Here is a 13,172-nt window from a genome sequence, read left to right as displayed (position 1 = left end):
AAAGTACTAGGTTGTATGTTTACTATCAAACACTCCTGATGATAGTTACCAAGATTGAGGCTGTTCACAATGATTGACCACGTTTGTCACATCCTGCGTGTCTGATCCTAATCAACTGACTCCATCACACCTCCTGTAAGGTAGAATGTTGATGTCATACCAACATAGTACATTACACAGCGGACGTGAAATTACCAAGAACATGATCATCCAACGTCTAGCGAGATTAATCAGCAACTTTCGTCAACGTTGGTGGTGGGAGTACCTAACGGGCCACATCACAAGCATGGGAAGAACAAGCAGACGGCATCAGAAGGAGATGTCATACAGATACATGATGACAGTCCTAGAATGTGTTGGAAACTAGCAGTGGTGACTAAACTTATTCATGGAAATGATGGACTTGTACATTCCACAGTTATAAAAACTAAGGACGGTATCATAAATAGACCGATTACAAAGTTATATCCACTTGAAGTACTGAAAAGTGATTAATTTGTACAATATGAAACGTTTAAGTGATCTAAGGAAGATTTTTAAGTGTTACTTGAGACTGAAATCGTGACATAGTGTCAGAGACTTTTAAGTTAGCACACAATAAGTTTATCGGACGACACAGATGATTGAAACTGACTTCAACTAGAGTACTTTTTTAAATTGAGTACTTAAGTTTGGAACAATATTTCCATTCTCTTTTTATTTTCATAGTTCATAATTTTGAAGACTATAAGGTTATTATTCCACAATAAGGAGAGACTCATATTCATTTTATAGTATGCTTCTTATATACTTTACTTACCAGACTTGTATTGAATTAGTGATTACGTTACTTTTGTCGGCCCTCAGAATGTTCGCATTTTATGCATTCTGTGTGCATGACCTTGTGGCGCTGCGCCTCCCATGACGTCACTTCAGTAAATGACTATTTACAAACATTTATGCAATGTTTCTTATGAACAGAAGATAATAGAAACTGAACCTGGTAAACGCTTATTTATTCTTTCCACTATATGATCCTGACAAACCTACAAGAACAAAATATGGAACAAGAGGACCGAGCTAGAGATGCTTTACATTGTTATTTATTACCCCTAGATAAGGGAGAGAAATAATGCTGATAAGTTCCATATTCTGCAGACTTTAACCGAATGAAGTAAGTATTCAACAGCAGTGAACAAAAAGCATAAACATTCTTGTATCAATTAGGAAAATATCAAAACATTGGAAACTTTAAGGTGTACTGTTCAAAATATGAATGATAAACAAGCAACAGGAACCAGACTTTGGACACAGGGAAACAGCCCATAAATATACTACAACACTTCTTGGAACAAAAACATCAAATATTGTTATTTGTTATCAATGAACAACCCTGCCAAGTTCAATATCTGTAGAGTTTTGTTTAAAATTATTGATAATCACAAACAATTAGAAAAAAACGTCAACATTTTGCTAACTTAAGGCTTAGTGTATGGCTGGCTGTATGCAAAATATTTCAAATCTTAATGTCTGTTTAATATTATGGACAGTCTGACTAAATATTTTATATACAACATAAAGTTTTATATCACATATAATCACGTGTTTATGATATATAATCATCATGTCTGTATGAAATTCTTTAGGAAGTATAGAGACATTAATAAGCAAAATAATAACACATACATCACTTCCACTGTTTTTGCTTGATTTCCAACTTCTCTCCACTCACCATCAAAATCTAATCCAATAATCTAGAACTCGTGGGATTTAAAAACCATGCTCTTACCATTTGATGAATGGATAAGAAATAAATTATAAAATCCAGGATTGTTTTCTATTTACTCAATTGTTCTAAAAGCCACAAGCTCATGTCCCAACGACATACTTGTAGTTGCTTTTGCACCCAATGTTAATACTTCTACAGTTTCTAGTCTAACCTGTCATGAGTTTACCATATAACGTTTCTTTTATTTTTCTTGATTAAGGCAACCATTTACAGTATCATTTCCTCTTAAAAATTATTCTTGAAATAAGGCAGTGAAAATAAAAGATGCATCCCCCAAATTATTTACAAATATTATACAGAAGAATTTTGTCAGTTTGCAAACTCTTGTCAACCTTCAGCCTCCTGTAGGCAGGTGATTCTGCCTTTCTGATCAGTGCAGACCAAGATCAGCCTTAATATCTATGCAGGCTGATCATGGTCTTCATTGTTTGCTATTTGGTCAGTCATTTTTCAGTAATCACCCCTTCGAAAACCTATTGTTAGTAAAAATTGTGAAGCTGTGTCTAAAACAGTTATCTAGATGTCTAGCAAATTTTTGCCTAATATTAAATTCCCAAAACATAATTGAGAAATTCAGTGACAGGTTTCCAATTAATCAATGCCATGATCATGATATTTTTCTAACAAACTTCTTCTGTACCTCAACGTGCTAAGTACTATGTCTGTTTTAGGGTGTGTAAATTTGTCAATGATAATTATACAATAACCAATCGGCCGTGTAAGTAATAAATTACACAAATAGAATAACACAAAGTTTCCACCTAAACCTCTTTATTATTCATGTTTATTTACTTCTCTTTGCAGAATTTATTCTACTTACAGTTTTGGGTGTAAATAAGCAATAGTTTTGGCCTTTGTTAAAGTTCCTTAAGACTTTAATTAAAATTTTATCTTGAAAACAGATAAAACAGCTTTCCTAATAGAAGTTATAGATAATTAAATGGTTAGAAAAGTGCTACTTTTAATACTGCACATGAACTTTTACAATAATGTCATAAAGGGAGATAATAAAAAACTTTAAATTTTATTTTGCTCATCAATATTCAAACTTTTGACAAATTTTATAGGACTAAACATGAAATTGATATATTTTATGTCCGTAACAGAAAAAGTGACAGCCCCATTTTAATAAACACTTTAAGCCAGTCCTAAGAAAACTGACAAAATAGAGAGGTTAAGATTGTAGGTCATAGACATACAAAGCACCATTAATCTGATTAAAAAACATCCTTCTACTAACTCTACGCATGGGATCTGAAGACAGCCTATAGGGGGTCATGTCCAGACGACCTTTGTGCCAGCCAATCAGAACCTTGCTTTCAACATCTTGAAAATGAAAGTAGAAGTTAGAAAAAATCTATATTTAGCCTGGGATTCCAATTTTCGATCTGTAATTATCACTGGTTTATAATTCTTATGATGACCACTTCTTGCAATTTTTATATATAATAAAGTAAAAAGAAGACAGAAATGGTGGAATCTACACCTAGGAAACAACATGTTGTGGTAGATAAATATGTTTTGTACATGTAAGGTTTGTGCCATTTTGAAGGTTAAAGCCGAACATTTGTTGAAACAAGCTGTCTGACTGGTTCAAATTAAAGTAGATTGGTGGAAATAAAAATGGCGATCCTGGAAATACCATTACACAGAAAGATGAATTTGAAAGGGTAGCCATCAGATCTAACATTTACGAAGATGAAGTACTTGAGTATGATTGAAAGCAGCTTAAACTTCACATAGAAAATATCTTCAATTTGTGGTATTACCTGGGTGATAGACTGTATATGATATTTATCTCAAGACTTACTGGGTTGATAGACTGTAATTGATTATTATCACAGACTTACTGGCCTGATAGACTAAACTTGATATTATCACAGATTTACAAGGATAACAGACTGTACCTGACTGTTATCACAAACTTACTGGGGTAACAGACTGTACCTGATTATTACCACAGGCTTACCGAGCTAACAGACAGTACCGGAATGTTTTCACAGACTTACTGGGGTAATAGACTGTACCTGTCTGTTATCACAGACTTACTGGGGTAATAGACAGAACCTGACTGTTTTCACAGACTTACTGGGGTAATAGACTGTACCTGTCTGTTTTCACAGACTTACTGGGGTAATAGACTGTACCTGTCTGTTATCACAGACTTACTGGGGTAATAGACAGAACCTGACTGTTTTCACAGACTTACTGGGGTAACAGACTGTACCTGTCTGTTTTCACAGACTTACTGGGGTAAGAGACTGTACCTGTCTGTTTTCACAGACTTACTGGGGTAAGAGACTGTACCTGTCTGTTATCACAGACTTACTGGGGTAATAGACAGAACCTGACTGTTTTCAGACTTAATGGGGTAACAGACTGTACCTGACTGTTTTCACAGACTTACTGGGGTAATAGACTGTACCAGACTGTTTTCACAGACTTACTGGGGTAACAGACAGTACCTGACTGTTATCACAGACTTACTGGGGTAATAGACTGTACCAGACTGTTTTCACAGACTTACTGGGGTAACAGACAGTACCTGACTGTTATCACAGACTTACTGGGGTAATAGACTGTACCGTACTGTTTTCACAGACTTACTGGGGTAATAGACAGTACCAGACTGTTTTCACAGACTTACTGGGGTAACAGACAGTACCTGACTGTTATCACAGACTTACTGGGGTAATAGACTATACCTGACTATTATCAGAGACTTACCGGGGTGATAGACTGTACTTGATTATTATCACACCATAGTTCCAACAAACTTGATAAACTTCCTATAACATCAGGCTGAAATAAACAAATACAAAAAAGTTAAAGTCATACTTTAAACTTATACATGTATTATAATGGTCAAGTTGCCCTCAGTCTGATCCTTTTAAAGTCCAACATCAAAAAACATATTAAATAAAACTTAATTCAATATACAGTGAAGCAGTGTTCCTGTGAGCACTGATTGCACGAACTCCTGGTCCCAGTCAAGTAGTTCCTTTGCCTGTTTTCCATATATCTTCTGTGTTCGGATCACTCAACACCCTGGATAACTTCAACATTTTGAGCCCCGAGTGATCATTGCTTTATTGTACATTTTGTCAAATAGAACATACTGAGCTACAGTAAAGCAATGTGTGTGTGTGTTCAACATTTTTCAGTTATATACACAATGGTGTTTACTTGTAGCAGTGAGCATAATACCAAGCAGCTGCCTCATTAGAATATCACGCCTGTGACATGTGACATGACCTCACCCAGTCATGCTATACTTTCACCTGGCTGACCAGTCTAGAACTATTCTCATAATGCTGAGTGTCAAGCGAGGAAACTCTTTTGGTACGACGCAATCAGGGAACAAATCCACAACCTCCCTGCACTTGAAGCAGGCGCTCTACTACTTAGCTACCAAGGTGGTTACAGTTAGGTAGGTAGATCACACGTAGAGTGTGGTATGTAACAGATTTCTTTAATAAATACATTTGAGCTGTGCGTCAACACTTATCTAAGTATATTATCATAAGATCGGACCACCGCAGGTTTCAGATAAAGTTTCACTATTGAACACTCTCCATTTAGAAATCATTTAAAACAGCATGACTGTTACATTGAATATATATCAAATACATGTAACAGATAACATACACCATACACAAATAACACAGTCTTGTAACAATAGTGAATCTGTCACATCACAAAGCTTTACGAGGCTTCATACAACAAGTGGCTTTTATGTTTTTTTTGCAAACAACCCACAAAAACACATTTATAACTTATTTTATTACGTGTAGAAAGACTTTATGTAACTACCTACAGATCACACAAGGTTTATCAATAGAGTGAAAGTTCGCTGTAACACCTGTGTTTCAGTACGATTTTCAATAAAGTTCAAGGAAAACTCAAAATAAAGTCTTCACTTACAATAGTCATGAAACAGTATTCAAAGCATTTACAATGATTCCTTGAGGAAATCAAAGTAAATTCTACAATTAAACAAGTTGCTGTTGACTTTTCCCATCAGATTACAAAAAAACAGAAGTGAGAAATGTTTCCGAAAAAAAAACACTACACAAACCAGCATTTTATGGGGTACTTTATTCTAGGGGCTTTACTAAGAAACCGCAAAGTAAGCACACTTTATGTAAGATTTACTCAACTATTAGACATTGATCAAATTACCATGCTTGTGCTCTTGTACAAGGTCTACCTGATGTTAACATGGAAACGGATATAGTCCAAACTCAGAAAGTACTTGAGAGATATGTTAGATTACACAATCCCCTTGGTTGGTACTTGGCCCACATGTTCTTGATAAAACAGTATTATTTTACATGTAGCGCAGCTGGACTCAGATGATTAAATTTAAACAAACACAGCTCTTAAAACAAAGTGAAATTCTAGAGCTGAAAGACACTGGTTCCTAGAGATATTCAAGACTTAGTGTTATATTGTACTTGCCCACTGAGATCAACAGGAACAGCACAGAACTATGGATTTCAAGGGTAGTGTGTTGGATCTCTGGGTGGGGCATTATGTTCTCTGTGACAATAAGATAAAAGGCATTGTGTCTAAGACCATTTGTCCTCCACCTCTGATTCATGTGGGGAAGTTGGCAGTGATTTGCGGAAAACAGGTTTGTCCTGGTTCAGAATCAAGGAACGCTGGCTAGGTTAAGGGCCTTCTGTTACATAACTGAAATACTGTTGAAAAATGGCGCTAAACCCTAAACAAACAAACGTAAGTTATATTATAAATTTAGCTTTACCCCGATTGATTCTGCCTTTACGACCAGTGTTCATGATCAGCCTGCAAATCTGTGCAGTCTGATAAAGATCTGCACTGTTGGCTACTCAAAGATGGACAAGTTTATTACAGAAATTTAACAGGGTGGGTTAACAAATTTAATTCTATGAAACAATGAATCGCTTCAGCTGAGAATCAGTAAAAAACGTCTCTTGTGTTATGGTTGGTAATGATGAATAATGTGAACACAAGTTCATTAAAAATTATATAAATGTAACCATTAGCGATATAAATCTAAAATCTGTGAATTTTGTGCCATGTAATCAGGAGCCACGGCATCATGCATGTAACTAGATATCACCATGCCAAAGTCAAGTATGCAGTAATTGTATAGAAAACCACTGTACACTATGTGACCAGCTGCAACTACACTGTACCCACAGTCTAGTCTGAACAATAAATATCTTTGTTTCGGGTCTTACCAGCTCACTGAACTCGTTTTGTCCAATATCAAGTTTCTCCAGTTCTACAAGACGAGAGAAAGATTTTGGTAACGTCTTCAAATGGTTTTCTCTGATTTCCAAAATCTTCAGCTTCGACAGTCTGAAAACATACAACACGTGAATAATATATCTGGGGCAGGAAGAAGCAAAACCTTTTTGAAAAACAGAATTTATTTTCAATTAAAGGAAAGTTTCCTCCCTTCTGTTTCTGCTATTCAAATGATTTGATTGTGTTTTTTTACTTTGCTCTGTTAAAGTTCTGAGTGTTTCGACTGGTTTCTCTGATCATACTTACCTTAATTCATATGGGAAGAGTTGTTTCTTAATCAAAGGTTACAGTTTAAGATGTAACATAATAAAGACAAATTCCCTAAACTTCTCAAACTGACTAGGACAGAAAAATCCCTGCTTTGATTTTATTCCATTATATTGAAATTTTCACTTCCTCCCGCTTGAAAATGGACATATATCACCTGCAAAATCATACTTTATTCAAGTTTTCATTCAACAAAATCAAAGGGGTGTGAGGCTGTCTGCCTCAGTAAAATTGAGCAGGCAGGATTTTTGTCCTATATATGTTTTAAATATTTGAAAAGTGTTTAAAATTTTGAAGAAGAGTTATTTATAATAGGTTCAGAAGCTGGACTCCTTAAACCAAACATTTGAAAGAAGACAAAAAAGGCAACTAAGATAGTAAATATTTGTAAACAAAGCTAAAGGTAACTTTTAATCTAAAACATCGCATATCGTCCAGCGGGATTCTCATGCACTAGAAATAGTCTATCAGTGGAAAACAAACCTGACAAGATAGTACTCGAGATTCTATCTCTCGTTTCAAAACTTCAAAATTTGAAAACTTAAAGGACTCTTCAAAATTGGAGATAAAATACTCCCCATACAAATGAAATATGATACATGATATCTTAACATTTTACTTGAACTTTATTTTCAGTATTTAAGTAATTTTCTTTTGAAAAAAAAATCCAACCTGCAAGGTTTGTATGTATGTTAAATCTGATCATCAATTAGACCAACATACAGACATGTTTGTCATTAAGTAGGTTGGACTGAGAAAAAGAGCAAGTTTGCAATAACCAATAATTAACCAAATGTTAACACAAAGCATAAATGTAGCAATGGCTATCAACAAAAGACACTACAGTACTCAAGAGTCAGTGCTAATACCAAGTTAGTTGAATAACTGACTGCAGGATCTTAAGATTATTTTTGTGCTCACCTGACAAACAGTACTGGGTATCTGTTGGTGGTTTTAATGCAAATTCCTGCACCAGGTCCTATTTCTTTCACGCACCTGAGCACCCCGTCCCCTACACCCCTCAATTTGGAATTTTCACATATTTTTGGAATCGAGAATGTAATACATACCATTAAGCAGAGAATGTGGTCAAGCTTTATCGATGTCTAGATGAATTTCATATAAAATCAACTTATAAATACGCATTCCTTCCCATTTATAGTTCAGTGGTGTATATATTAATGACTTACAAAATCATTAACCTAATGTGTTTTTTAACAAGGTAATTACGGTATCTCGATATCTCGATATCAAAGTACTTGTAGAGATTGTAGAGATATAAAGATCTTAAACTACTCTAACATATACACAGTCATTATACAATCCAAACATGAACAAAACATGGACAACTTGAAGGAGTAATCTTTTGTTATCTTTGCCTGATAAACCATTCTTTATATATAGTTCGCATCATTTATATCAACGGTTCAATGGGTTTTCATTGTTGGTTTCTTGTATACAATACCTGGCATTCGTGCTTAACAATGGAGTTATGGGTGGTGCCATATGCATTATTGGTAGAGATGAACTTGATGACACTTTTTAATGAGAAACTAATGCACCTACGGTATTGTCAGGCAATGAACAGCAATAGATTAGTATTAAAAGGTGAATTAGTGACAAAGATATATATGTAGATTATCCTATTTAAAGCATATCATATTTTGGTCTTGTTTTTCTACCCAATATCTGTGCCCTTGTCAAATAAAACAAACAAATTCATAAAACTGCATGATATTGATATCAGAATTGTCACTGATGTATCGGTTAAGGCCTCACACCTCTCTGGCTGCCTGGTTATTTTTGCATAAATACTGGAGACATTTTACATGAAAAATTTAAGCCTCTAAAATAGCATATTTTTTATCTGATGGCTGGAGCCAAGGGCAATAAAAATGTCAATATAGAAACAATCTTCTGGAGTTACTTCCCTCTTAATGAAGAAAACTGATATATGTAAATAAGAACAAACATAGGGATGGGAGCCAGTCTAGATGCAACAATTGGTAAGTTATTAATCGGAATCTCTGGCAATGCAGCATATTGCAGATATTTTTTCTTTACAAGTCTGTCCCACAACAGTAATAGATCTAAGTCTTGGATCAATAGTCTAAAAGATATTTCAAATTTAAATGTTAACTTTGTCAGAATATGAAAATCATGTGTGTATCATAAACTTTGTCAGAAAGTGACAGTCACAAGTGTATCAAAAACTTTGTCAAATGTGAAAATCATGCGTGTATCTTAAACTTTGTCAGAATGTGAAAGTCACAAGTGTATTATAAACTTTGTCAGAATGTGAGTCACAAGTGTATCATAAACTTTGTCCGAATGTGAAAGTCACATGTGTATCATAAACTTTGTCAGAATGTGAAAGTCACAAGATCATCATAAACTTTGTCAGAATGTGAAAGTCACAAGTGTATCATAAACTTTGTCAGAAAGTGAAAGTCACAAGTGTATTATAAACTTTCTCAGATGTGAAAGTCACAAGTGTATCATAAACTTTGTCAGAAAGTGAAAGTCACAAGTGTATTATAAACTTTCTCAGATGTGAAAGTCACATGTGTATCATAAACTTTGTCAGAATGTGAAAGTCACAAGATCATCATAAACTTTGTCAGAATGTGAAAGTCACAAGTGTATCATAAACTTTGTCAGAAAGTGAAAGTCACAAGTGTATCATAAACTTTCTCAGATGTGAAAGTCACATGTGTATCATAAACTTTGTCAGAATGTGAAAGTCACAAGTGTATTATAAACTTTCTCAGATGTGAAAGTCACATGTGTATCATAAACTTTGTCAGAATGTGAAAGTCACAAGATCATCATAAACTTTGTCAGAATGTGAAAGTCACAAGTGTATCATAAACTTTGTCAGAATGTGAAAGTCACAAGTGTATCATAAACTTTGTCAGAAAGTGAAAGTCACAAGTGTATCATAAACTTTCTCAGATGTGAAAGTCACATGTGTATCATAAACTTTGTCAGAATGTGAAAGTCACAAGTGTATTATAAACTTTCTCAGATGTGAAAGTCACATGTGTATCATAAACTTTGTCAGAATGTGAAAGTCACAAGATCATCATAAACTTTGTCAGAATGTGAAAGTCACAAGTGTATCATAAACTTTGTCAGAAAGTGAAAGTCACAAGTGTATCATAAACTTTCTCAGATGTCAAAGTCACCAGTGTATCATATAAATCTGTATCTTGTTTGGTGACTCGATAGCAAAACCAAGCTTTTTTTTTTCTTGCAAATTTTGCAAGGTTGTTTTCTGAAACATAATAAAAGATTCTTATAGACCTTTGTGATTATGTGAAAACTGTCATTTACACCTCTCTGTCTGTCTGATATAACATAGCCTCAGCAAAAAGTTGTGTATCACCTGAAAGCTGATAACTGGTATTTTGAGCTGGGGTATCTGTATTACTCTCTGTTATTAACACACCATTAAAGGGTACAATGTTGGTAAAATCAACTGGTAATTTGTAACTATATAGTCTCCTTGATGCACAATTGGTGTAAAATTTCACAGGGTGATAAAGATTAGGATTTACCTACATCTGAATGATAAAAGTTAAACTATGGTATGATAGAGACATAAACTGGTTACCTTGATGTAGAATACAATCTCCTATCTCTTTTTTTCTATATCTATGACATGAATTGTGGATTTAAAAGTTTCAGATGAGGCCAATCTCTCCATACAAACTTTAAACACGTCATACAATTAATACCAAAATGAAACTTTTTCAATTTGTGATTACATGAATTACAGTCTGGTTTTCTCTTTATTGTCTTAACTGATCCAATGATGCATGCCCTTTTTCAGCTTTAATCAAACTTGCATTTTTAATTGTGTGTGAGAAGGTCGATGATTTAAAAAAAAAAAAATCAATAATATTTTAACTTTATAACAAGAGCATCGCCTTGCGGGTGCTGACGCTCATCTGATTTTTTTTGTGTAATAGAAATATTGTCCTACCCATGATTTTCTAAGTCTAAAAAGGGCCATCATTCTTGCAAAAGCAGGTTAGAGTTATGTTTCTTGATGTTCAGTGTCCACTTATGATGGTGAAAAACTGTTGCAAGTTTTAAAGCAATAGCTGTGATAGTTTATGAGAAAAGTTGACTTAAACATAATACTCAACCAAGAAAATTATTTTCTAAGTCCAAAAAGGGCAATAATTATTGCAAAAAGCAGGATGGAGTTATGTTGCTTGCTGTACTGGGTCAGCTTATGATGGTCAACAAGTGTTGCAAGTTTCAAAGCAATAGCTTTGATAGTTTAAGAGAAAAAGTTGACCTAAACATAAAACTTAACCAAGAAATCTGATATTTTCTAAGTCCAAAAGGGGCCATAAATCTTGCAAAAAGCAGGATGGAGTTATGTTTCTTGCTGTACAGGGTCAACTTATGATGGTGAACAAGTGTTGCAAGTTTTAAAGCAATAGCTTTGATAGTTTAGGATAAAAGCTGACCAAAACATAAAACTTAACCAAGAAAACTGATTTTCTAAGTCCAAAAGGGGCAATAAATCTTGCAAAAAGCAAGATGGAGTTATGTTTCTTGATGTACAGGGTCTGTTTATGATGGTGAACAAGTATTCCAAGTTTCAAAGCAATAGCTTTGATAGTTTAGGAGAAAAGTTGACCTAAACATAAAACTTAACCAAGAAATCTGATATTTTCTAAGTACAAAAGGGGCCATAAATCTTGCAAAAAGCAAGATGGAGTTATGTTTCTTGCTATACAGGGTCAGCTTATGATGGTGAACAAGTATTCCAAGTTTCAAAGCAATAGCTTTGATAGTTTAGGAGAAAAGGTGACCTAAACATAAAACTTAACCAGGCAACGCCGACGCCGACGCCGACAACCGCTCAAGTGATGACAATAACTCATCATTTTTTTTCAAAAAATCAGATGAGCTAAAAAATTGTTTACAATCATTCTGACAAAGTCATTAGGTTTCTTTCTATACCATTCTGCATTTTACTGATATCACTTCATTTCATAAAGAAGACTTAAATGTATTTACAAGGAAAATCCTTTCTTATTCTAACAGCACATACATCAAAATGTGCATTTTTGTAAGAAAAGAGGCATTCAGATATTAGGTTTACATTTTCACATTATACCAAAAGTTGAAATATAAATAAATGAAATACATATAACTTGAAACCGTACACCCGTAATTTTAATAGTATAGTTGTATGAATACTAAAAATATGGTATTACTAAACCTGTATTAAACTAGAGTTGTCACAAGAGTGACGAATTATACCCCCACAATATGGCCGTGTCACAGAACCAAGCCAATGTCAAAGCCGAACTTGCTTGACCTTTACCTACTGACCACAAAATCAACAGAGGTCATCTGCTAGTCATGATCAACCTCCCTGTGAAGTTTCATGATCCTCCACCCAAGCGTTCTCAAGTTATTGTCCGTAAAAGGTTTAAATGACCTTTGACCTTTGGAACTCAAAATCAATATGGGTCATCTGCTTGACATGACCAACCTCCAGATAAAGTTTCCTGATCCTAGTCCCAAGCATTCTCAAGTTATTGTCCGAAAACTGTTTAAATGTTCCGGGTCACTGTCACCTTGATCTGTGACCTACTGACCTCAAAATCATTAGGGATCATCTGCTAGTCATAACCAACCTCCCTATAAATTTTCATGATCCTAGGCCCAAGCATTCTTCAGTTATCATCCGGAAACCGTTTAAATGTTCCAAGTCACTGTGACCTTGACCTTTGACCTACTGACCTCAAAGAAGAACTTGACCTGTATTTCATGATGTTACACCTGTATACCAAAATTTATGATCCTTGGC

General features: G+C 34.6%; 1 protein-coding gene across 16 annotated transcripts in view; it reads right to left on the bottom strand.

Moving 5' to 3' along the window:
- Positions 1 to 13,172, bottom strand: part of LOC123523705 (erbin-like) — an 88,313-nt gene that overhangs the window by 28,996 nt on the left and 46,145 nt on the right. For all 16 annotated transcript variants that reach the window (XR_008370383.1, XM_053539555.1, XM_053539556.1 and 13 more), the window contains 2 exons: positions 6,997 to 7,117; positions 4,496 to 4,570 (listed from right to left, as the gene is read on the bottom strand). Coding sequence is in view for 15 of the 16 variants with exons in the window: in XM_053539555.1 (XP_053395530.1) it covers positions 4,496 to 4,570; positions 6,997 to 7,117 (196 nt within the window). In the remaining variant the exon portion in view is untranslated. The remainder of the gene's footprint in view (positions 1 to 4,495; positions 4,571 to 6,996; positions 7,118 to 13,172) is intronic.

Source organism: Mercenaria mercenaria, chromosome 3 (assembly GCF_021730395.1).
Source record: "Mercenaria mercenaria strain notata chromosome 3, MADL_Memer_1, whole genome shotgun sequence".
Lineage (NCBI taxonomy): Eukaryota > Metazoa > Mollusca > Bivalvia > Venerida > Veneridae > Mercenaria > Mercenaria mercenaria.
This window is presented reverse-complemented; position numbering and strand designations above follow the sequence as displayed.